Source organism: Labeo rohita, chromosome 13, assembly GCF_022985175.1.
Source record: "Labeo rohita strain BAU-BD-2019 chromosome 13, IGBB_LRoh.1.0, whole genome shotgun sequence".
Lineage (NCBI taxonomy): Eukaryota > Metazoa > Chordata > Actinopteri > Cypriniformes > Cyprinidae > Labeo > Labeo rohita.
This window is the reverse complement of record NC_066881.1, coordinates 6,212,225-6,239,856: the sequence shown is the minus strand read 5'-3', so window position 1 is coordinate 6,239,856 and position 27,632 is coordinate 6,212,225. Positions and strand designations below refer to the sequence as shown.

Below are 27,632 nucleotides of genomic sequence, written 5' to 3'. Positions count from 1 at the left end.
TACTGTCCAAAAACTTTCGAATGGTAGTGTACATTTATTTTTAAACATACTAAAATTACTTAAACTAAAAAAATACAGCTAAGAAGAAATAATAAACTACAAGAAACAAAATGAACAAAAACGTAAACCAAAAAAATAAAAATAAAATACAATTCACATTGCAGGCCTTTACAATAACATTAGTCAACTAGATTAGTTAACATGAACTAAGAATGAACAACACTTTGACTAATCGTAATATTAATTTCAGCATTTACTAATGCATTGTTGAAAAAAAAAAAAAAAAAAAAAAAAAAAAAAAAAATTCACAAGGTGTTTGTTAACGTTAGTTCATGCACTGTGAACTAACATGAACAAACAATTAACTATTTTTATTAACTAACTTATGGCAAAAATTAATAAATAGCAGGGTTTAACGATACATGTACTCGTACCGAACCGTCACGGTACGGACATCTCGGTTCGGTGCATGAGGCCTTACAGCGAATACAGGCAATTGACCCTCAATCCAGAAGGGGGCGCCAGCAGTAAAGCAACTCTGTTTGATAACCACCGACAGAAGAACAGCGAACGCCATGAGTTGCGCATTTAAAAAAACAAAGCCCACTAGACAGTGACCATGTGCTGATTCTAAACGTGTCTCTCACTGACAAATGAGTATAACGTTACTTTAAAGGCTTGTGCAATCAACTGTCTGCGAAATCATGCATCCTACCTCTCTCATTCGGCCCAAATATTCCATAATATTTCCATACTTGCGATGTATCTAAATACTAAACTATTATTTATTATGTAAATTATCGGCTTTGTACTTTAGTCGCATTCCAGCGGTGACACAATGAGGCGAGTGCGCTGATGTTTGGTTCACTGCATTTTATTTTGATAAATTAACGTTACCAACTGCCATGCTGGAAGCCTGCAACTTATGTTTTGTGTTTGTGTGCGCCGGCACGATTACTTAAACTGTTTCCTTATACCAGCAAAATCAGCTTAAACCACTGCCATTTATTGTCTTATTAATAATGCATCACTGGTCGACGGCAATAGCCTTGTGGTTAGCGTGTCGACTTATAGCGCCATTGCGCTACGGGCGACCTGAGTTTGATTCCCTGCTCGTGGACCTTTCCCGATCCCACCCCCTTCTCTCTCTCTCCCACTTCGCTTCCTGTCAATCTACACTGTCCTATCCAAATAAAGGCATAAAAACGGCAAAAATAAATCTTAAAAGTGCAACACTGTACAAGGTCTTTTGTAAAATAAAGAAAACAAATATGTCGCTTTCTGCCATTTGAGTTTCCTTTCTGTCACAAAAATGAACTGAAACTCAGCATATATAGGCTACGCTACGTGCTGCACTGTTTTTTTTCCTTGTTTATGTGTTACCTAAAGCAAATATATTTCAATTATTTATTCCTTGTATGTATATATGTACTACAGATTATATATATAACATTATCATTTGATAATATTACTTATCATCACATCTAGGTGGAAAAAATTATAATTTGTACTACAGTCTGTTCAAAATAATTGAAAAGAAACTTAGCATAGTAGATTTGTTTTTTTTCCTGTTGTACCGAAATCGTATTGTACCGTGACCCCCCGAACTGAGGTACGTACCGAACCGTGACATCAGTGTACCGTTACACCCCAAATAAACAGTGTAGTAAATGTATTGTTTATTGTTTGTTCATGTTACTACATTAACTAATGTTAACAAAGTGTTACCATTCACTATACTACACTATTATAACCACTAGTAATACTAGAATACACTGGTGAAACCAAAGCAACAAGGTATCAGAGAAGATATCTCCGGTGCCTAATTTAATTCTCACTCTTCCATCTGTATCAATACACATTGTTCCAGAGCAGCAAAGCTTGCAAAAGAACAAAAACAAATTGTGCACCTAAATTCAAACAAATGTTCAATCACAGAGAAAATTCTCTCTCTATTTTCAGTCAATTGTTGATACTATTGTTTTAACCAACCACAAAAAGATTGTTTTATAATGCTCTTTCTGAAATGCTTTTGTAAATCTACAGATTTTCACATTCTTGCTGCTTGCTGCTTGTATCTGGAGAGGGGATTTTGCTAAACCAGCACTCTGTGTGATCTGTGTGTGTCCTGAAAGCACCTACGCTAAGAAATGATGGGCCCTTCACGATGTGGAACAGGTCGGCCGGGATAATCCCCGTGTCCACGACGAGAGATTACTGAGCAGAATGCCACCTGTTTCACCTGTGATTGGCAAAGCTTTATGCAGAGGTCATGGATATGAGATTTCACCATGCAGAACTAAAGCACCGCTGGGATTTAATTGAAAATGAACATAAATCACCAAAAGCTAACGCTGTCCTTATACACGCATGGAGTCATCAGGCGCGATTAAGAGCGAGCGGCTCTTTCTGAAGTTTCCCAGTCTTGCCAAATTACTCTAGAGATAATTTGCAGACCACCTAAGAGTGATAAAAGATTCCTAAAATAACTTATTATAGATGCATGTTTGATTAAATTTTCATTTGAGTGAAACTGGAAAAAGGCCGAGTCGGGGGAAAATTTAGATTCATATTAGCTTTAATAAAACATGGGATTCTTTAACAATTTATTACAACAACCAACAGCAGTTTTCTAAGATATTTTAATGAATGCATCACAGTGAACACAGGATGCACAGTTTCTGTGATGCACAATCACATTCAAATAATCTTTAAATCGCATTTGTCCTAATTGAATAACATTGTTGGAGGACGACTGCAGTCTGTGACAGTTATGATGATGTATTAGCAGATCCAGTGGGAATTGATTTATACTCAGTGAAGAAAAAGAGGCTTAGGGACAAATTTGTACATTTATTCAATCTGTAGCTTTTGATGTTGTTCGTTTTTTTCCCTCTCGATTGTTCTCAGACAATTACTTTGTCTTTGTTTTGCGTGCTAAAGCACAGAAAATTTTCATCCAAACAAAGCTTTTATGAAAAAAGCATGCAAAGCATGCGGAGTTCTGTCTGTTACCAAGACGCCTGACTGATCTATCAGCACAGCCTTAACCGTGACAATTTTGACCACAACCAGAGTGGTCATTTGGGGCACTCTGCATTTGGCCTTTTGGTTTTTTTTTAAAGGAGAAAACATCAATGGCAAATCAATCATTTTAAAAGGGAACTGAATCTGCTTTGATTTCTTGTGAGTGAATTTTAAACAGTACTAGAGTGGCGAATGAATGACGGCACGACAATACTGAAGTATCATGGGTCTTTTCCTGCAGAAATGTTTTATAGCCCGTGTCATGAAAAATTAATACTATTTAACGTCAATGCTTGAAAATCTTTGATCCACTTAAAGGGATAGTTCACCCAAAAATGTAAATTCTCATCATTTTCTAACCCTCATGTCATTTTAAACTTGCATGACTTTCTTTTCTGCCCAACATTAAAGCTGAATTTTTGATGAAAATCCTGGTCACTCTTTTCAAATTTATGTTAATGCAGGGCTCCAAAACTTCAAAATTTTTGAAGCTATACAATAGTTTTCTGAGTCCTTTGTGAAGCTTGAAAGCATTTATTCAAATTCTACCTCATGTCTAATGCATTGAAAAGATTAGTACATTTTTCATAAGGTCATAAGTTAGTGGTTGGACATATCACCAAGGCTAATAACATTTGGTAAAAAATATCTGCCATATTTGGTAAGAGACGGTAAGAGACAGAGCTATTAAAGATAACGCACTGGTTCGTACAGATACTGTAAAACCAAATTTCTTTTAAGGACTTTTCAAGAATTACTTTTTTGATTTTCAAGGACTTCAAAAAGAGATCTCACATATTACACAATGTCTTCTCTTTAAAATAAAAAAGGCTAAATAGATAAATCTGGAATCATTTGATTTGAATCATTTTATTTGAGTCATTCAATTCGCAAAATGATTCATAAACCCATTCTGATCTGAATCAAATTATTCATGAACCATGCTCAAAATTCTGATCTAAAGCAAAAGATTCACAAATCTGCTCCAAAGTTCCAATCTAAATCAAATAATTTGTGATCCACACTTCAAAGTCCCGATCTGAATAATGATTTGGGAATCATTTGACTCACACCGGGACTTGAAATCGTGTATCGCAAATCATTTGACTCAGATGAGAACTTTTCGTGTCAGAAATCATTTACTTCAAATTGCGCATTGAGAATCATTTGTTTTGAATTACTCTATTTGTAAAATGATTCACAAACTTGTTTTGATCTTAATCCAATGACTCACAATACGCAAAGTCCCAATCTGAATCTAACGGTTCACAATATGTGAAGTTCCGATCTATTTGACACAGATCGGGACTTCAAATTGTGTATTGAAAATCATTTGACTTAGATCAGAACTTCACGAATCGCAAATCATTTGATTTAAATCAGGACTTTGTATAGTGCATTGAGAATCATTTGATTTGAATCATTCAATTCGCAAAATGATTTACAAACCTGTTTTGATCTAAATCAAATGACTCACGATATGTGAAGTCCCGATGTGAATAAAACGATTCACGATACGTGAAGTTCTGATCTAAATCAAATGATTCGTGAACCGGCTCAGAAGTCCTGATCTGATTTAAATGAATCGTAAACCTGCTCCGAAGTCCTGAACTGAATAATGATTTCCAAAACATTTGACTCACATCGGGACTTCAAATCGCGTATCGCGAATCATTTGACTTAGATCGGAACTTTGCGTATCACAAATCATTTGATTTCAAATTGCGAATTGAGATTTATTTGATTTGAATCATTCAATTCGCGAGATGATTGACGAAACAATTTTGATCTAAATCAATTGATTCACGATACACAAAGTCCCAAATCTGAAACAAATTATTTACGATACGCGAAGTTCCAATCTAATCTAAATAATTCAAACCGCCTCCGAAGTCCCAATCTATAAAAAATGATACATGATTTGAAGTCGCAATTTGAAACATGATTAGCGATGCCCGATCCGACTGAAATGCTTCGAAACAGTGAATCATTTTATGCATTGATTTAACTGATTCAGAGTTTCAAAAAGCTCCATTTCACCCATCACTACATGCTTTTTAAAATCATTATAAGTGATGTAAACATTTTAAAATAAATGGCTCTTTTAGTTTAATCTGGCTTTTGCTAATGAATCGCTTAAAATGAATGACCGAACTCATGAGTTTGAATCAAACGGAGCGGATCCAGTGTAAATGACTCAAACTGATTTGGTTCATCTGTTCCTCTTTTCGCATCATTGTCAGTACTTCTACTGGCTTAGCTCGCTAGTTTTATGAAATAAGTGAAAAAAAAATTGTTTTAATTGCGTGAAGATATGTGCTTATTGAAAAAATGATGCCAATTATGCCAACTGATTGGCATGGATAAATTTATTTATTTAAAAATGAAACATTCCATACAAAAAAAAAAAAAGAAAAAGTTAACTTTAATTTTGCTGTTACTTTAAATTGTGTAATCTATATCAGCTGACCATTATTAAAAATTTACTTTTCCATTTTGTCTTCCACAGTAGTCAGGTTTGGAATTAAAAAAGGGTTAGTAAATGATGATTTCTCTCTTTTTTTTTTTTTTTTTTTTTTTTTTTCAATAATCCTTGAAAAAAAAATGCAGCATTGACAATACACTTCTGTCTAATTACTCACCCTCATGTCGTGCAGAACACAAATTAAGATATTTTGATGTCACAGAGACTATTTTAACAATGTCCTTACTACCTTTACTACCTTGAACGTGTCAGTTGCGTTGCTGTCTATGCAGGATCAGAAAGCTTTTGGATTTCATCAAAAATATCTTAATTTGTGTACAAAAGATAAACGAAGGTCCTACGGCTTTGGAACGAAATGAGGGTGAGTAATTAATGACACAATTTTCATTTTTGGGTGAACTTTACATTAATTGTAAAAGTTCTCAGTAAAGTTATGTCACAAGATTGACAACAGCTGAAATTTATAGGAAAATCATGACAACAAGACTGCACTAACACAGTGTTTTGCACTGCAGTGAGATGAGAGCAATGGAAAGCGACTATGATAGTCTATGGCATGATTATTTGCCCATCACAGCTCATCTATGGTGACAGGGTCCAAAATGAACATCCAGAAGGAGCCAAAAGTGAGTCAAATTTGGCTTTACACTTGGCGAGTAAACAAAACTCACAGTTGGCTTGTAGCAGAATTGCAAGAGTTTAAAACAATGCAAGAACAATGGCATTTTTATCTCAAGAGCGAACTGAAGCAACACAATCACCGTTGCTTGTCTTCCAACATCAAATTTCCCAGTGGAAAATTAACTTCCAGCATGCATGAGCGGCATGAGGAATACTGTTACTTGTTTGTTACTCCCAGGAGAATGAAGCAAAGCAAACGGTTCCTCAATTACAGTTCATAATACTTGTGACGAACTGACAGAGTGGCGTCGTTAGAGCACACAGAATAATTAAACGGCAATTAAAGTCATCAGTGTTTAAGATAAAGGACTTTAGAAAGGAAAGTGAAGTGAAGTGTAAAGGTTACCAAGGCGTGAAGTTTCTCCTCCAGGTCTTGATTAGCTCTCTGAGACGCCGTGTAGCTGTTCTGCAGTCTGCGGGGGGAAAACAAAACAAATGTATGTCACTGTCAGGGTATAAAGCTATATCCAGATGTTATATCATACATCCTGGTGCGATGTGGGATTGAGATGGACATATGGTCATTGACATCAAACGACGCAGGAAACATTACAGGACTTCTCTGCTATGCTGGAAAACGCTACTGCATCTTGTCAGCTCTCTGAAGCTCACTAGAGCTCGTCTCAGCTGAAGGCGGCGGTACGGCAGTTGAAGAAATATTCACTAGTTATTGCAATAATAAGACCTTATATTTCAAACAGAGTTTTTAGAGAGTGCGTCTGATGTTAAAGTCATCAAATCCTCAAGCGGTCACAACGCCAACGCAGATTACAGAATAAGCCAGAAGAGGAAAAGGAGAGGCACTTAAAGACATTTTCATCACAGAAAGCCATTAAGCTTATCCTCTGTGCAAGTCTTTGAACAAAAAAAACTGGCAGATTTTGTTTTGGAGGAAAAATAATGCAAATAAAATTTCAGTACTTCAAGGCTATATAAGGTAGACTATCTGTCATAGAATGAATGGCAAAAAGTACATCTTGTTTGTTTTACATCACAAATTTATCTAATTGCAATAATATACTGTTACGCTCACCAAGGCTGCATTTATTTTTATCAAAAAAAAACAGGGTTGGTACAGATACTGTACATGAAATTCCAGAACTTTCAAGGACCTCAATCAAACAGATCTCACTTATCAAACAATATCTTCTAAAAAAAAAAAAAAAAAAAAAAAAAAAAAAAAAACATGTAAATAAAAATAAAACAAAATGGCAAAAATAAAGTGAAGCACATGCAAAGTATTACTACTAAAGTATTACAAAGTACACTTTTACTATAGCAAACCCATGACTAATTTCAAGGGATTTGTGTTTGTGTATACTTTCTTTTTTCTTTGTTTTGATTTAATAAATGTACTGCCTTAATTGTTTGATGTTTCTACTGTTTAAGGAAAAAAAATCAGATAAGAAGATTCCGAAATCCTTATCTGAAACAAATGATTCGCCATATGATTCACGATACACAAAGTTCCAATCTGAATCAAATGATTCACAATTTGCAAAGTTCCAATCTATATCAAATGATTCGCGATACACAATTTGAATAATCTGCGAACCCGCACTAAAGTCCAGATCTGAATCAAATGATTTGCGATCTGCGCTCCAAAGTTCCAATCTAAATCAAATGATATGTGGTCCATGCCCCCAATTCACTTAGATCAGGACTTTAAATTGCGTATCGTGAATCATTTGACTTGAATCATTTAATTTGTGAAATGATTCACACACCCGTTTCGATCTAGATCAAATGATTTGTGATACAAAGTTCTAAATCAAATGATTCCAATATGCAAAGTTCTGATCTATATCAAACGATACGCGATTTGAAGTCCCGATCTGAAACAAATGATTTGCGATATGATACGTAATCCGATTGGAGCGCTTCAAAATAATTTGTGAAGCATTGGTTTAACTGATAGAATTTCTAAAAATCTCTATTTCACCCATCACTACATCCTTTTTAAAATCACTTCAAGTGATGTCGAAATTCGAAAATGAATGGCTCTTTAAATTTAATCTGGCTTTTGCTAGTGAATCACTTAAAATTAATGATTGAAATTGCGAGTTTGAATCAATCTGAGCAGATCCAGCGTAAATGACTCAAATTGATTTGGTTCATCTGATCCTCTTTTCGTGTCATTGTCAGTACTACTACTGGCTTAGCTCGCTAGTTTTATGACATTAACTGAAATAAGTGAAAAAAGTATGTTTTTTTAATTGCATGGATTTTGCATGAAAAGATAAGTGCTTATTGAAAAAGTTAAACACTTAACACGTCAAACTCTCTGTAGCCATTTAAATTAGAGGCAACCACTGCATTTAAACTTAATCCACACAAAGATGCTGAGCCGTTTCTGATTTAAATTAATTATCATTTCTGTGGTCTGACAGACTTCAGCTTTGTAAAATTATGCTACAATAAACACCTGGGCCAAACCACACATGAAAGATAACTTACTCCAGTAATCAGGCACTGTTTGACAGGCTTTTTATTTATTTATTTATTTATTTATTTATATAATGTACTTGCGAAATTGCAAATAAGTGCAGTATTTAGTGAGAGGAATTCTGCTGCTGAGTAAACATTTGATATGAAAGTATGTCATGTGAGATGGAGGCGCCAGAACTGCAACTGAATGTGCGCTGTAGCACGATAGGCCTACTTTATTTCTTCAATAACAGCAGATCGTAGGGATATTTAAATCGTCAAGAATCAAAAATGTTCATAATCGCACAACCCTAATTGCAATGCAGTGCAAATCTGAAACAGAGATTGGTTGAAAGAAAACGTTTGGAGCAAAAACCGGCCGGTTCAGAGTTCCAACAGAGCGCAATGTGAGTGATTGACGGCTAATATCTAAAACAGGGGTGATCAACCCTGTTCCTTGAGATCGACTTTCCTGCAGAGTTTAGTTCCAACCCTAATCAAACACACCTGCCTGTAATTAGCAAGCGCTCCTTGAGATCCTAATTAGCTGGTCCAGGTGTATTTGGTCAAGGTTGGAGCTGAACTCTGCAGGAAAGTCGATCTCCAGGACCAGGGTTGAGCACCCCTCATCTAAAATCTGCATTAAAGTTAAAAATGTAAAGATGAAGTTTAAATGGTTATGTAAGCTAATGTAGGATGTGTCAGCTCACAGCAGTCATGTACTGTGCAGTAATGAAATTAAAAAAACAAGCCGCACCACAACAATTACTTGCACTCTAACAAATGCTCCCAAATATATTTTGAGGTCTCGCAAATTAAATTCCGGAAGCATATGAGACTAAAACGGTCGCAATTTCAAAACATGCTTTTTTCAAGGGTTAACCAAGCCATTTCCGTATAACTGAAGTGAGCACGTATAATGATACCTTTATGTAGCCATTTTTGCCATTTTGGTGCTTGACAGACCAAACGTTTTTCATATGGAAAAGAGAAGCCAGGATATCCTCCAAAACATACCTTTTGTGCTTAAAGGACAAAAGAAAGCCATATGGGATTGGAACTATTACTTTAATAATTTAGATAGTACTTAGTATGTTTAATATTAATTTAATATTAATAATTTACACAGCACTCTTGCAGAGGTTAAGAAGTATTAAAGACCAAAAAACACATCTAAGGAATGAGGCGTGGACTACATGAAGTGATGCAGATACCTTATGATTTTAAATCTTCATTGAATCAACGCTGAATTCACGAAATGAGAGGCGCGAAGGCTTCCGTTCATAAAACTTTTAGAAGGAATCATCGATTCGAACACAGAATTTGTGCTTACAAAGACCATCTGGCCTGCATGCCGCATTATCTCCAACTTCTGCCTTTCGGTTTCCATCTCAATCACTCTTTCCCTCTCGTGGATCAATACCGTTTCGCTGCACTGCAGATCATAAGGGAGTTTCACTGTCTGGCTTCATAACAATTAGAATTTAATCAATTCATTTTAGCAAGCGGAGGTGATTTGCGCCGAGCGCAGTCATAAACTCTAGCAGCGGTTCATAGCTGCGGACGGCCGGTGCTGATGGAATGCAATAATTACTTCTGCTTGATGATCACTCTGAATCACAGAGGAGGAGGAAGGTCCAACTGAACAGCCTCAGAAGCAAACGGATAAACAGGTAATTAAGTAAACAAACAAACATCTACAACAATACCTCTCATTCAAAGGTTTCCAGAGCCATCAACACCTGGTGCAAATCGCCACAGCGCATGTGACAATGTTACGGCGTCAGATCAGAGATGCCATTCAAACGCCTACGCTGCAAAATCACCAACCAATTACAATCCAATTAGGCTATTATCTGCGGAGAGCTGGCATGCAGGTTTAGGATGTGGCGGGCGGGGAAATGGAGCAGCAAATGTGAGCACCACACTTTTTTGATGGAAGGAATGCTGGGTAATTCAATCTCTCTGCCGTCTGAAAGCATATAAGCCAGAGATGCATCCTGATTGGAGATAAAGTGGCATGATTGCAGCCAAATTACACACCGACTCAATCACAAAGTGCTGCACTCAGAGCGTCAGGGGCACATCAGGCCGTTATGAGCCCGCGATTAAATCATCAGAATCTGCAGTCAGATCGCCTGATCTAAAGTTGAACTTCTAACACTTTTTCAGAACAAAGTGTGAAATGACGTTTACAGTGACAAGGCATTTTTTTTTTGTCCAACTTGAAAGGCAAAATGCTGCATAAAAGAGACAATCACCAGAAAACTGAGGTTTAAAGGAGAAGCCCACTTCCAGAACATTATCTAAAATTAAGATAATGTACTCACCCCCTTGTCGGCCAAGATGTTTATGTCTTTCTTTCTTCAGTCGTAAAGAAATTATGTTTTTTTGAGGAAAACATTTCAGCATTTTTCTCCATATAATGGACTGATATGGTGCCCCGATTTTGAACTTCCAAAAAGCAGTTTAAATGCGGCTATAAACGATCCCAAATGCGGTTGTAAACAATCCCAGCCGAGGAAGAAGGATCCTATCTAGTGAAACGATCGGTTATTTTCATTTTAAAAAATATAGTTTAAATACTTTTTAATCTCAAACGCTCATCTTGTCTTAATCTGCCTGAACTCTGTGTATTCTGTTTCAAGACAGTTAGAGTGTCGAAAAACCCTGACCTTATTTTCTCCCTCAACTTCAAAAATCATTTCAAAATTATCGTACATCAGTGCAGAAGTACTGATCCAGTCTTTGCAAAATGAACATGCAAAGATCAAACACCCTTAACAAAAAAGGCAAAACAGCAATACAGAAAGATTTTGAAGTTGAGTGAGAACATGAGATGGGAGTTTTTCGACATACCCTAACTGTCATGAACTGGTAAAAAACAGTCCAGGCAGAGTAAGACAAGATGAGCGTTTTACATTGAAAAGTATATAAATTGTATTATTTTTATGAAAATATCTGATTGTTTCGTTAGATGAGACCCTTCTTCCTCAGCTGGGATCGTTTACAGCCTCATCTGGGATCGTTTGAAGCTGCATTTAAACTGCATTTTGGAAGAGTTTTTTAACGTACAATGCCTTGCAAAAGTAATCATACCCCTTTCATGTTTTGTTATGTTGCAGCCTAATGTTAAACTGCTTTAAATGACTGTTTTTTCCCCCTCAAAACAAGATCAAACTTCAAAATCTTTGTTAAAATTATTAAAAATAAAAAAACTTAAATGATTCCATCTGAAACATGTTGAAATTTAGCTCTGGATCATTCATATTGCTTGTAGATGTTACTACACTTCAAGTGGAGTTAACCTGTGTCAAATTCAATTGAATGGGTATGATTTGGAAAGGCACATCTCTTAAAGGGGTCATCGATGCCCATTTTCCACAAGTTGATATGATTCTTTAGGGTCTTAATGAAAACTCTATAATATACTTTGGTTAAAAATTCTCAATGGTAGTGTAAAACGACACCCTTTTTACCTTGCCAAAATCAGCTCTGCAAAAATCATCCTGTTCTGGTCTAGGCTGCTTTAAGTGTAAATGAGCTCTGTTCGCCCCCGCCCCTCTCTTCTCTCTGTGGAGTGACGAGCCTGTTTACTTTAGCCGCATTTAGCCACGTTTAGCCGTGGGCGTGACGCAACAACGACAGGCATCTGAAAATGGCTCGATTTGAAAAAGGGGATATTATTTTTACAGATTAATTAAAAACCACTGCATGGATTTTTACCATTACAGGGTAGATTTGTACATACACTGCCAACACACATTAATGTTCAAACAACATGTAAAAGTGAACTTAGTATCCGATGACACCTTTAATAAAAGGTCTAACAGCTGAAAATGCATATCAGAGCAAAAACCTAGCCCTGAGGTTAAAAAAAACCCTGCTTGTAGAGCTCGGGGACAGGATTGCATCAAGCCACACATCTGGAGAAGTGTTTGGAAAAAAAAATTCTGCAGCATTGAAGGTTCACAGAAGCATGTAGTGTCCGTAACCCTTAATGGAAGAAGTTTGAAGCAACCAGGAATCTTCCTAGAGCTGGCCTCCTGGCCAAACTGAGCAATTCATGGAGAAGGGCTTTGATTGGAGTGGTGACCAATAAGATGATGTTCACTCTAGTTGAGCTCCATGATCATATGTGCAGACGAGAGAAATTTACAGTTGGACAAACATCACTGCAACACTCCACCGATCTGGGCTTTATGGTGGTGTGGCCAAACTCAATCGTCTCCTCAGTGAGGACACATTAAAACACACATGGAATTTGCAACAAATCACCTCAGACTGTGAAAAACAAGATTCTCTGGTGTAATGAACCTCAATTCCATGCATCATGTATGCAAGAAACCAGGCACTGCTAATCACCTGCAGAGTACCATTTCAAAACTAAAGTGTGCTGGTAGCAGCCTCATGATGTGGGGCTTTTTTCAGTAGCAGGGACTGAGGGTCTTGTCAGAACAGAAAAAACAAGCTCACTGCTCCAAAATATTTCGATAGCCTTAATGAAAACACAGTACACAGCATTCAGAACCTCAGACTGGGCAGAAGGTTCACCTTCCAACAGGACAATGAGCCTAAACACACAGAAAGATTGGTTATAGACAACTCTGTAAATGTCCTTGAGAGGCCCAGCCAGAGACTGGGCTTGAACCCAAATAAAATTGTTTGGAGAAACCTGAAAATGTGTGTTTGCCCCAGTCCAAGCTGACAGCTTGAGAGGTAAGGAGATGAATGGCAGATAATTCCCAAATGCTGATGTACAAAACTTGCTGCATCATACCCAAAAAGACTTGAGGCTTTATAGGTATAAGTAATGAGTTAAGGGTATGAATACTTATGGAATGTACTTATGTCCATTTTTATTATTTTATGTATATAAATTCTGTGATCATTTTGTTTTGGCTTTGTCATTACAATGTATGGAGTGTAGAAAGATGGGGGAAAAAGTAATTTAAAGCAGTTTAACATAAGGGAGCAACAAAACGTGAACACAAAAAAAAAAATATGAAGGGGTATGAATACTTTCGCAAGGCACTGTATTAGAGGTGCAGAATGCCACACAGCAACATTTCGCACTGCACCAAGCAAAAATCAATCGTAATCATTATAAAGAGTAAAGATCAAGCGCCTAACAAGGTCTATGCACATTAATTGAATAGTTTTTAACAAACGGATATGACATTTTCATTGGCGTTCCCAATAATGCAGACCAAGTCTATTTGTCTGAACAGACAAATCACATTCAAATATCGAACTAAATTTTACCTTAAAGATTAAATGTTCCTTGTCTTATTGTGCAATATCAGTTCACATATTCCAAAGAAAAAAGTTTGCCTTCATAATCTTTCATTAAAATCAATGTGTTGTTGACATGCAGTCGCCTGTACTATATTTTGCCTTTGTTCACACAAAAAAACAACCTGTCTGCATGTCAGAGGCAAGTTACACAGATGAACTGGTCATTACCGTGCCACTAAACCCTTACACAAATAGCAAAGCCTCACAGCGAGCTCATGCTCATTAAAATCAGCCACAATCTCACGCTGCTGTTCTCCTCCCTTACCTGTAATGAAAGTAACACATTACAGCCACTTAAGGCTCTCAAATGCAGTTCTTAATTAGCCGGCAAAAACACAAGGCATTTGTCAAACAATAGAACTGCTTGATTGCCTATTAAACATTTTTTATTTATTTCCTGAAGGCTAAGCTGTCAGGCACAATTTTTTTAACGGCACAACAGAACAAAATCTTTAGAGTCAATTTAATTAACACTGTAGTAATATTTCAAATCATACTTTTTTAAATGCTGATTAGAAAAACATATGTCTGACCACTTAAATTATATTTAATAAATAAATAAATATGATTTAACTAACTGCACACTGCTGTGGTGTATTAGATCCAGGCTGATCATGAGTTGGTTCAATTTTAATAAACAGGATTCGTACAGAGACTTTCAAGGACTTTTCAAGCACTATTTTTTTATTTGCTTTAAACAGAGATCTTACATAACAAACAATGCCTTTTAAATTTTAAAAACATAAATAGATAAAGTGCACAAATAATGATTCGCAAGCCATCATTTCAGATCAGGACTCAATTTGCTAAATGATTTACAAATCCGCTACGAAGTTCCGACTTAAATCAAATGATTCGCAACATTCCCTTCGAATTCCCGATCTGAATCAAACGATTCATGCTCCGAAGTTCAGATCTGAACAATGATTTATGAACCTGCTCCGAAGACCTGATCTAAACCAAATGATTCGCGATACACGATTTGAATTCCCGATCTAAATCAATGATTCGCGATATGCAAAGCTCTGATCTAAATCAAATGATTTGTGATCCACGCTTTGAAGTCCCGAATTGAACAATGATTCGCAAACCATTATTACAGATCAGGACTCAGGATCAGAGCGTGGATCACGAATCATTCAATTCACAAAATGATTCACAAGCCTGCTCCGATGAAGTTTCACTCTAAATCAAATGATTTGCGAACCCGCTCCAAAAGTCCCAATCTAAGTCAAATGATTCACCGACCCACTCTGAAGTCCTGATCTAAATCAAATGATTCACTATACGTCATTTAAAGTCCCAATCTAAATGATTTGTGAACCTGCTCCAAAGTCCTAATCTAAGTCAAATGATTCACTATACGTCATTTAAAGTCCCAATCTAAATGATTTGTGAACCCGCTCCAAAGTCCTAATCTAAGTCAAATGATTCACTATACGTCATTTAAAGTCCCAATCTAAATGATTTGTGAACCCGCTCCAAAGTCCTAATCTAAGTCAAATGATTCGTCGACCCGCTTCTAAGTCCTGATCTAAATCAAATGATTCATGATACGCGCACCGAAGTCACTCTAAAATCCCGATCTAAAGTAAATTATTGAGGATACGCAATTTGAAGTCCTGATCTAAATCAAATGATTCGCGAAACCGCTTCAAAGTTCCAATCTAAGTCAAATGATTTGCCCGCTCCGAAGTCCTGATCTAAATCAAATGATTCGTGATACTTGATTCGAAATCCCGATATGAATCAAACGATCCGTGCTCAGCACTCTAAAGTTCCATTCTGAATCAAAAGACTTGTGAACCCTCTCTAAAGTTTATATCTAAACGCTCCGAAGTCCCGATCTGAATAATGATTTGCAAACCAATCATTTCAGTTCAGGACTTGGAGTTGGATCACAAATCATTCAATTCACAAATTGATTCACAAACAAATGATTGACTTGCAAACCCGTTCCGAAGTCCCAATCTAAGTCAAATGATTCACGACTCTTTTGGAAGTCCTGATCTAAATCAACTGATTCGTGATACGCGCTCTGAAGACCCGATCTGAATCAAACGATTTTTGCTCCGAAGTTCCGTTCTGAATCAAAAACTGAATCACTGAATCTGAATCACTTGCAAACCCGCTCCAAGTCCTGATCTAAATCAAATTATCTGCAATGCATGATATAAAGTCCCGATCCAAATCAAATGATTCGCCGACCCGCTCTGAATCCCTGATCTAAATCAAATGATTCACCATACACACTCCGGAGTCCCGATCTGAATCAAATGATTCACGCTCCGTGCTCCGAAGTCCCAATGTGAAACAAACAATTTGCAAACCAGCTCCAAAGTCCAAAACAAAGTCAAATGATTTGTGAACCTGCTCCGAAATCCCAAATTAAAGCAAATGATTCATGATAGGCGATTTGAAGTCCCGATCTAAATGAAATGATTTGCAAACCCACTCTGAAGTCCCAAACTGAATCAAACGATTTGCTCTCCATGCTCCAAAGTTTGGTTCTGAATCAAAAGACTTGTGAACCCGCTCTTAAGTTCCGATCTAAATCAAATGATTCATGAACCCTCTCATAAATCCCGATCTAAAGCAAATTATTCACATTACGTGATTTAAAGTCATGATCTAAATCAAATGATTTGCGAACCCACTCCGAAGTCCCAATCTAAGTCAAATGATTTGTGATACACAATTCGATTGAAGCACATCGAAACAGTGAATCATTTTGCGACGCAGTGGTTTAACTGATTCAGAGTTCCGAAAAGCTCAGTTTTACCCATCACTATACATGCTCTTAAAATTCATTACGAGTGATGTTGAAATTCGAAAAGGAACTTTTTGGCACTTTGAATTTTATCTCGGGTTTTGGCTAGTGAATCACTTCAGTTGAATGATCTAAGTCACGAGTTTGAATCAATCAAAGCAGTTCCAGTGTAAATGACTCATTCAATTGATTAAGGTTCATCTGTTCCTCTTTTCGCATCTTCAGCCATGTTTACACGACATTGTCAGTACTACTTCTGGCTTAGCTTGCTAGTTTTATGACATTAACTGAAATAAGCAAAAAAGTATAATGCATTTTTAATTGTTAAATTTTGCGTGAAAAGATATGAAAAAAATGAAACACTTCTTTCATAGATACATTGTCTTTCAACAATTGAAGCACTTTTCAAGTACCTCTTTAGGAATACTGCTATTTTCAAGGGTTTTCCAGGCCTTAAGTTTCAAAAAGTTAAATTCAAATACTTAAAGCGCTTTAAGCACCTTGTACGAACCCTGTATAAAATTCTGGAACCAAATGGTTTTCCTGCCATTTGGTTCTGTTAATGATTCTTCAAAAGTGTGCTGATGGACCGCCACACAAAAATATTGTTTCCTGTGCCACCACTAAATCTACAGCACAAGTCATTATGTTTTATGCGAGTTGTGAACTTGCTGTCTGAATGGAGTGCGATAAGGGAGAAAAAGTACTAAAAGAATCATTAATGGAATCATTAAATGGAATTGGAACCATAAATGTTACATTTTTTATGATTCATGTCAGAGAAATGCTTCGTCCTTCGAAATCTCAAATGACAACAAATTATTAAATACTGATGAAAAGGGAGGTCTTCCAGATGTTTTATATGTGGTTATTATCTAGGCACGTCTGCAGTCCCCTTGTTTTCTTCTGGACCGTGTCCGTCTGACCAGCATGCTTTGCATTGGCGATCCTGCTGTGCTTTGTAGTGCGGCCTGCAGCAGGGGTCCTGTAACTCTACACAGCCGCCGGTCAGTGGGATTAAAGTGATGGCTGCCAGCTTCATATGACTACAAAGAGCTCATTAATTTGGTTGCTTTGATCATAATCATTAAAAATGGATTGCAGGGGTATGTCTCATCTCTCTCCCTCATCTACGCCTACAACTTCAGTAAGAAAGATGCTGTATCCACCTCTTTCCTCATCACACAAGATTCATACTGGAGGACCATTATCATTTTGCAGTCAGAAATTTGTGGATAAATGTTAGGGCTTCATGATTTTCACAACGCTGAAAATGCAGATGGAATTTTAAAGCCCAGTCATACAAATGGAATTTAGAGTATAACAAAGAATGTATCAGAATCAAAAGCAGGGCTGTACAATCAATCAAATCACAATATGGATTAATGTCTGTGAATATTAAACTGCAAAAAAACTCTGACATTTAAATGTGTACTTTGGTTGTCCTCCGTTTTCTGTTTGTACACAGTTTTTTGACTAGACACACAAACATGCGTGATGACCGTGGTGATTTCAGCATCTGTTGTCACTATATGAAGACATGAACTTCATCTCCAGAGCTGCTCTGGGAGGCAATTATCTATGGAAGCCCGTTTCTGCCACTGAATGAATACATTAAAAAAAAAAAGTAATTGTGACTTTTTAACTCACAATTCTCACTTTTTTTCTTGTAATTGTGAGCTTACATCCTTTAATTCAGACTTTTTTCTCTGAACTGTGAGATTTAAACTTACAAGTGCAAGTTATTACTTCAGAATTGCAAGATATAAAGTCGGAATTACAAGATATAAACTCATGATTCTGACTTCTTTTGAATGTGTGAGATGTGAACTTGCAATTCTGAGGGGGAAAAAATCTGAATTGTGAGATAAAAAGTCACGATTACGTTTTTTTTGTTGTTGTTTTTTTTTCAGTGGCAGAAACAGCCTTCTTTTGATTATATTTTAAATTAATTAAATGAAAAACTTAATAAATGTAATTAAATCAACATGATTCTTTTTTTATTACCACCATTTTCAATAATAAATATGTATTAAATCAGAAATTCAGAATAATTAAAAAACAGAGAATTTCTTTTAAAAAAGTGTACATTTTAATCAATTGTTGTTGAATTGTAGTTCAATTTTAATTGTTAAAAATAATTTCAGTTGTTAAATCTATCAATCAATTTTTTTTTTAATTTTTTCACTTGTTAAATTAATTGCAAATAATTAGACATGATTACTAAAATTTATTTTCTGCATTAAAACAGAATGCAAAAAAAAATTAACGAAATTAATAAGCTATATAATTTAAAATGGATTTTCTGATGTGTGTGAAAATTTTCCAGTATTTATTTTTCAGTATTAGCTTGGTTGGCTATTTTAGAAACTGCCATGGTCACATGGTCTGTGCCACCTATAGGCTATGTAAACTAACCAAGGGTACATGTTACCAAGAAGGTACATGGAAAGAATTTGATTTTGCTTTGAAAGAAAAAAAAAAAGACTTGATAGGGCTGTCAAGATAATAATTACCAGCTAATTATCAGCTTAACACATTCTTTTTTAATAATAGACCATTTATGTATCGACAGTTTGTGAAGCTGACACTCTTAGTATGCATATGGAAACAGGTAGATTTATGCAATGGTGCTCTTTAACTCGTCTCACACTTCTTCACAACAGTACAACACTCTGCTTTTTTCATCCCATTAAATGTCAAACCCAATTAAACCAATGCTTCAGCTTGAGAGGAAGTTACTACATGAGTGTATACAAAAAAAGAAAGAAGTAGCTTTTCTGTGGAATTTAAAAAAAAAAGGTCATTTTCAGCATCATTACTCAATTCTTCAGTGTCACATGATCCTTCATATGATCATTCTAATATGCTGATTTGCTGCTCAACAAACATTTCTCAATTTCTCAAAACTTCTGAATGTTAATGTTCCTATAAGGGACAATAAAAATGTGTTCTAAATGCCAGTTCTGGAATAGAATAGAATAGAATAGAATAGAATAGAATAGAACAGAACAGAACAGAACAGAACAGAACAGAACAGAACAGAACAGAACAGAATAACTGGTCCCCAAAATTTTAAATGTTAATGTTCCTATTAGGGACAATAAAAATGTGTTGTAAATGCTAGTACTAGAATAGAACAGAACAGAACAGAACAGAACAGAATAGAATATAATATAATAGAATAGAATAGAATAGAATACTCTCCACAAACATTTAACTGTTAATGTTCCTGTTAGGGACAATAAAAATGTGTTGTAAATGTTAGTACTAGAATAGAACAGAATAGAACAGAACAGAACAGAATACTGTCCGCAAACATTTAATTGTTAATGTTCCTATTAGGGACAATGTGTTCTAAATGCTAGTTCTGGAATAGAATAGAATAGAATAGAATAGAATAGAATAAATAGAATAGAATAACAGAGAACAGAATAACTGGCCCCCAAACTTTTAAATGTAAATGTTCCTATTAGGGACAATAAAACTGTGTTCTAAATGCTAGTAGTAGAATAGAATAGAATAGAATAGAATAGAATAGAATAGAATAGAATAGAATAGAATACTGGCCACAAACTTTTAACTGTTAATGTTCCTATTAGGGACAATAGAAAATGTGTTCTAAATGCCAGTTCTGGAATAGAACAGAATAGAATAAAATAGAATAAAATAAAATAGAATAGAATAGAATAAAATAACTGGTCCCCAAACTTTTGAATGTTAATGTTCCTATTAGGGACAATACAAATGTGTTGTAAATGCTAGTACTAGAATAGAACAGAACAGAACAGAATAGAATAGAATAGAATAGAATACTCTCTGTAAACATTTAACTGTTAATGTTCCTGTTAGGGACAATAAATATTTGTTGCAAATGCTAGTACTAAAATAGAACAGAACAGAACAGAATAGAATACTGTCCACAAACATTTAATTGTTAATGTTCCTATTAGGGACAATAAAATGTGTTCTAAATACTAGTTCTGGAATAGAATAGAATAGAATAGAATAGAATAGAATAGAATAGAATAGAATAACTGGTCCCCAAACTTTTAAATGTTAATGTTCCTATTATGGACAATAAAAATGTGTTCTAAATGCTAGTAATAGAATAGAATAGAATAGAATAGAATAGAACAACTGGCCGCAAACTTTTAACTGTTAATGTTTCTATTAGGGACAATAAAAATGTGTTCTAAATGCCAGTTCTGGAATAGAATAGAATAGAATAGAATAGAATAGAATAGAATAGAATAATAGCTGTCCGCAAACTTTTAACTGTTAATATTCCTATTAGGGACAACATAAATGTGTTCTAAATGCCAGTTCTGGAATAGAATAGAATAGAATAGAATAGAATAAGTGCCCCCAAACTTTTAAATGTATAATGTTAATGTTTCTATTACGAACAATAAAATGTGTTCTAAATGCTAGTACTGGAATAGAATAGAATAGAATAGAATAGAATAGAATAGAATAGAATAGAATAGAATAGCTACATTTTTAGCATCATTACTCCAGTCTTCAGTGTCACATGATCCTTCAGAAATCATTCTAATATGCTGATTTGCTGCTCAAGAAACATTTCTTATTACTATCAATGTGGAAAGCAGTTGTGCTGCTGCACATTGTTGTATTGTCATTTTTTGAGGATTGTATCTGCAATACATTTTTGTAACAATATTAAAAGTCTTCTAAAGCATCCTTACTGAATGAAAGTTACTAACCTTCTGAACTTGTCTCTCATTTTCTCCAGGTCGTCTCTGGTTCGACCCATCTCTGCCTGCATGTAATGTCGACTGGTTTCGAACTCCGTCTCCATCGCCTCCATTTTATGAGTGGTCTGGGAGAGCCGGCGACGGAGGTCTTCATTTTGCTGCTGCAGGATCCTGCAAAATAAGTGAAAGCAATGAAAGAAATGAAAAATGCATCACTGACATGAGAACCCGTTTGTCAAATTGAGTTCACAGTAGAGGTAAAGCCAATGTTCATTTTACTACACTAGCATAAAAGACTTAATATGAATACTGAAGTCTGTTCATCATTGCCATCACCTTGCCATGCCTGGGAAAGCATTTACACACACATTCCTGATGCACATCTGTGCAAGCTCACATTTCCTCTCAACACATATAGTATTCTTTTAATAGATCTCTTTGTCATGCTTGGTATCATTTTACAGCTCATGTTCTGAACTGAAATGTAATGAAGAGATGGTTGTATTAATATTTGAATATGCATTAAAGAAGAGGATGTTATGATGTCTCTCCCACATCATGAGCATCTCATTTGTTTTCGTATTTAGCTTTATAAAAAAAAGTATGTGCATTGCACTAGGTTTGACATCAATGAAGCCAAAAGGCATAATGCGGCATGTGTCAGAACAGTTTGCATCATGCATGATTCATATGGGCTACCTAAATGACAATTTTATGGTGTTTTTATGGACCTCAGCACCATCCATCTTTTTTCACTGCGGCATTTTATTTTTGGCCTTAAACTGTTTTTCAATAAATAATTTCACTTAAGTGTTAAAGGCTAATCCCTGAAGTCTCTTGCTTATGCACATTCATGCTATCCGAACCTTTAGGTTAAATCCTATTTCCAATGAGCGCTCAAAGAAAATTGTTTTCTGTCTATTGTTATTAACAATTTTAATGGAGTCAGATTAATTTTATATGAGTTAGATAAAAAAAAAAAAAAAAGTAATGCATGTCATTGTTCAGATGCTTTTAATACTATTCAATCAAAACATCAGCTGTAATTTCTAGTCCAACATCATGTATGACTTTCCTCTATCATTTATTTACCTAAAATATCTGTCTCTAAGCACCCTCTCTGTCATTTTTAAGATCTGTAATTTAAAATAATTTTGGCATTCAAGTCTTAATTTGAAATACACTACCATCCAAAAGTTTGGGGTCAGTAATATGCTTTTAAAATATTAATAAAATATAAGCATTTTAAATAAAAAATGAAAATAGATAATCACTATTACTAATTTCATTTATTTCTGTGATGTGTGTTACGTGCTTGGTATGGTGGTACTGCTTAATATTTATGGGGAAATTCTGGATTTGAAAAAAGAGAAAAAAGATTTGTGAAACCACTCCGAAATCCTGATCTGAAACAAATCATTCGCAATAAGCGCTCTGAAGTCCTGATCTGAATCAAATGATTCGTGATCCACGCTCCAAAGCTCTGATGTGAAGCAAAAGATTTGCGAACCTTCTCTGAAATCCCGATCTGAATTTAATGATTTGCGATATACAAAGTTCTGATCTAAATCAAATGATCAAGTGTGAGTCAACTGGAGTGGATGCAGCGTAAATGACTCGTACATTATTTGGTTCATCTGTTCCTCTTTTTGTATCTTCAGTACTTCTGGCTAGTTTTGTTTTATTAATTTGTGTGTGTGTGTGTGTGTGTGTGTGTGTGTATATATATATATATGTGTTTTAAACTGAAATAAGCTAAAAAAATGTTATGTTTTTTTTTGAAATTTTGTATGAAAAGATATTAAAGATATATATAAAAAAATACTTATTTCATAGATACACTGTTGTTCAATAATTCAAGCACTTTCCAAGTACCTCTTCAGGAATATTGCTATTTTCAAGAGTTCTTCAGGCCTTAAATTTCAAAAATTTGAATTCAAGTACTTCAAGCACTTTAAGCACCTTGTACGAACCCTGTTTAAATGTTAATGTTAGGGACAATACAAATGTCGTCTAATTGCCAGTTCAATAATATAATATAATAGAATAGAATAGAATAGAATAGAATAGAATAGAATAGAATAGTTGGTCCCGAATTTTTAAATGTTAATGTTCCTATTAGGGACAATAAAAATATGTTCTAAATGCTAGTACTGGAATAGAACAGAATAGAATAGAATAGAATAGAATAATTGGTCCCAAACTTTTAAATGTTAATGTTCCTATTACGGACAATAAAAATGTGTTCTAAATGCTACTACTGGAATAGAATAGATTAGAATAGAATAGAATAGCTGTCCCCAAACTTTTCAATGCTAATGTTACTATTAGGGACAATAAAAGTATGTTCTAAATGGTAGTACTAAAACAGAATAGAATAGAACAGAATAGAATAGAATAGAATAGTTGGTCCCAAACTTTTAAATGTTAATGTTCCTATTACGGACAATAAAAATGTGTTCTAAATGCTACTACTGGAATAGAATAGAATAGAATAGAATAGAATAGAATAGAATAGAATAGAATAGCTGGCCCCAAACTTTTCAGTGTTAATGTTACTATTAGAGGCAATAAAAATGTGTTCTAAATGCTAGTACTGAAATAGAATAGAGCAGAACAGAACAGAACAGAAGAGAGCAGAGCAGAGCAGAACAGAACAGAATAAAATAGCTGGCCCCAAACTTTTAAATGTTAATGTTCCTATAAGGGACAATAAAAATGTGTTCTAAATGCTAGTACTGGAATAGAATAGAATAGAATAGAATAGAATAGAATAGAATAGTTGGCCCCAAACATTTTAATGTTAACGTTACTATTAGGGGCAATAAAAATGTGTTCAAATGCTAGTACTAAAATAGAATAAAATAGCATAGAGTATAATAGCATAGAATAGAATAGAATAAAATAGCATAGAATAGAATAGAATAGAATAGCATAGAATAGAACAGAATAGCTGGCCCCAAACTTTTAAATGTTAATGTTCCTATTAGGGACAATAAAAATGTGTTCTAAATGTTAGTACTTGAATAGAATAGAATAGAATAGAATAGAATAGAATAGAAAAGAAAAGAATGACTGGCCACAAACTTTTAAATGTTAATGTTCCTATTAGGGGCAATATAAAATGTGTTCTAAATGCTAGTACTGGAATAGAATAGAATAGAATAGAATAGAATAGAATAGAATAGAATAGCTGGCCCCAAACGTTTCAATGTTAATGTTACTATTAGGGGCAATACAAATGTGTTCAAATGCTAGTACTGAAATAATAGAATAGAATAGAATAGAATAGAATAGAATAGAATAGAATAGAATAGAACAGAAGACCCCAAACTTTTAAATGTTAATGTTACTATTAGGAACAATAAAAATGTGTTCCAAATGTTAACACTGGAATGGAATAGAATAGAATAGAATAGAATAGAATAGAATAGGAAAAAAAAACCTAAAAAAAATTACAGGTTGGCCTGTGTGATATATTTATGATAAACGTTCTTAATTCTCAGACCAGACGTTAATTGGGACTATGTATGTATGTATATACTTTCATTCTCTGTAATCATTCCAGTCCTGCCAATAAAGCACTGTGGCCTCAGAAAGAACAGCAGTGCAAAACTAAGAGGATGGCCAGTAAACAAAACACCCTATAGACTCTATTATAGGACTGGAGGTGCACCACAGCAATGTGAGCTTTCACAGCCTACATCCAAGGCATAGGAAGAAGGTGTCAAACACATAATGATGCCTCAGCCTACACCCCGGCCAAGACTCCTGAAAGCTGCCAATTACTCCAAAGAAAACCACATCCTCAAAACTTTCAAGCAACTTGAGTGTGATGAAATGGGGACTGGGAAGGCTGATGCATGGTTTCTAAACCTGATGCACAGACAACTACATGTGTGCAAAACACTGAACGATTCTGCACCCGATGATTAAAAGGCTCTGCAGTACAACATTAGGCCAAACATTGTGCCTACTGAGAGCAAGTTAAGTGTTAGTCATGCAGGTGTGAATGTGTGATCAGGAGGTTCAGAGTGTGTGTGTGTGTGTGTGTGAGTGTGAGAGTGTGTGAGAGAGAGAGAGAGAGAGAGAGAGAGAGAGAGAGAGAGAGAGAGAGAGAGAGAGAGAGAGAGAGAGAGAGAGAGCAGGTGGCCCTGTGCCTAGCTGAACGGGCAGCTGCAGTGATGCTGAACACATCTGCTGGGTACCAGCAGTCACACTTTGCCATCTCACTACTATGTACCCACAAAAAAATGCCACACTTACACTTCTTTGGTGTGATTGAGATTTATACTATGTGTAATGGAGAAACTGTGTCTATTTCTGCTGTCATAAATACTGTCACAAAACAATACCAAGATATAATTTAATTCAGCTTTACTCATGCTAGCTCTTGTTTAAAACTAACCTGGCAGCATCTTCTATCAAATTCTCATTTGCTTAATTGTACATAGACAATGACAAGACTTGATAGGATATTTATTTTTGGAAACCAAGGGTCAATAAACCTTGTAGCTAATCACAACTTCAAGTTTTACAATTAAACCTATTCACATAACAATTCTATCAAGCGTCACCTGACGTTTTTCTTTAAAATAAGCATATTTATCAGGCTCCTATGTATAGGTTTCTATGTAAGTACTGGTACTTCTGATTGGGCTGAGGCTGGGATTTAGCGAGTTTGAAGTAAAAGTATTTGATGGACGTATACTATGTGTCAAGAGCATTCACTCAGTATCTCATTTTTGACCAAAGTGGCTTTTTGCATCTGATCTGATCATTTATACTTCCTAATTCCTGAATGCACAAAGAAGTAATTAAACTGTGATGTAAGGATGGGAGTTTAGACACTTTACTTAAAGCCTTTATGTACAAAGCATAATAAAGGGTTGTTAAAAGGTATAATGCATTATAATTATTCATAATGTGTGTTGTAATACATTATATCTTATAAGTGAATTTAAAATGCATTGTGTAGCAATGAATTGATAAAGGTTATAATGTATTAACTGTGGTTACATAAGGTGCATTACAAGGCATTATTCATAAAGGCTTTATGTAAAGTGTTACCAAAGATGTTTTTAAAAGTTCTTTAGATGTAGTAACAGTTCTATTTAAAACCATATCATCCTGGCAGGGCTGTCCTCGACTGAAAATGTTTCCGTTTTTATGATTTTAAGCATAAGTCGACTAATCGCACATTTATTAAGTCATTTAAATCATAATTCACTTGAACAGCGCACATTTTTCTAGGTCAACATTAGATTGAGCGGTGCATCCATGCAAAGTTGCTACTACCTACATGTTTCAGACGAAAAGCCATATTTGAGGGAGATGAATATTAGGTGAGCGTTTGGATGTCCTGCTCGATGTACTATGTTACCACATAGACCAGCCATTAACGATCTGTCTGTTACGGACTGCGTGGCTTCGCCACTTCCTGTGGATTTTTTCTTCTGCAACTAAGCAACTAATAAAATTTTGGTCAACCAAAATTTGGTCAACTAATTGTTAGTCAACAAACAGTTCTTTATCATGGGCTTTTTGATTTTAAAATCTGTAAGTGTCAAAGCCACCTCACAGACTATAAACACATTCTCGACAGTTAACTGGTTTCCTAAGTGTTAGCCGCTCTGTTCATTTAAGGATACTTGTCATAAATAGTAACAGAGATAATGAATTTATGATCAATATCATTATCATATTTATGATCCCAATCTCAAAAATATTCAAGCTATCCTATGACTTCACATCACTTTTTCCATTTAACATTGTGAAGGGCTAACATACTGTCCATTTTTGCTACTTCAACTTCATAAACACAACTGTTTTAACAAACAAATCGAAGAGAGACCCAGATGCTGTCACATCCCACAACCATCAAAAGAGAGAAACTGTCACAATACACACATAATGAAGAAAATTATGAAGATATTATCTATTTTCAGACTCTATTTTTATTTTATTTTTTTTACTTATTCATGTTCAACGTCAATGGTCATTTACTAACATACTGCATTTAGCTTCTAACTATCTTTTTCAATACAATTTAACATATATATACATATACATATATATATATATATTTTATATTTAGTGAGGGACAGTGTTGGCAATACAAGAGAAACTGTTTTGTCTCCTGTCCATTTATGGTTTAAAGGGGTCATCGGATGCCCACTTTCCACAAGCTGATAAGACTCTTTAGGGTCTTAATGAAAAGTCTGTA

The 27,632-nt window shown here is 35.2% G+C and overlaps 1 protein-coding gene across 5 annotated transcripts in view; it reads right to left on the bottom strand.

Moving 5' to 3' along the window:
* The window catches only part of tjap1 (tight junction associated protein 1 (peripheral)), a 129,476-nt gene that overhangs the window by 20,450 nt on the left and 81,394 nt on the right, over nucleotides 1-27,632 (bottom strand). For all 5 annotated transcript variants that reach the window (XM_051125550.1, XM_051125553.1, XM_051125554.1 and 2 more), the window contains 2 exons: nucleotides 21,416-21,577; nucleotides 6,540-6,606 (listed from right to left, as the gene is read on the bottom strand). In XM_051125550.1, coding sequence (XP_050981507.1) covers nucleotides 6,540-6,606; nucleotides 21,416-21,577 — 229 coding nt within the window. The remainder of the gene's footprint in view (nucleotides 1-6,539; nucleotides 6,607-21,415; nucleotides 21,578-27,632) is intronic.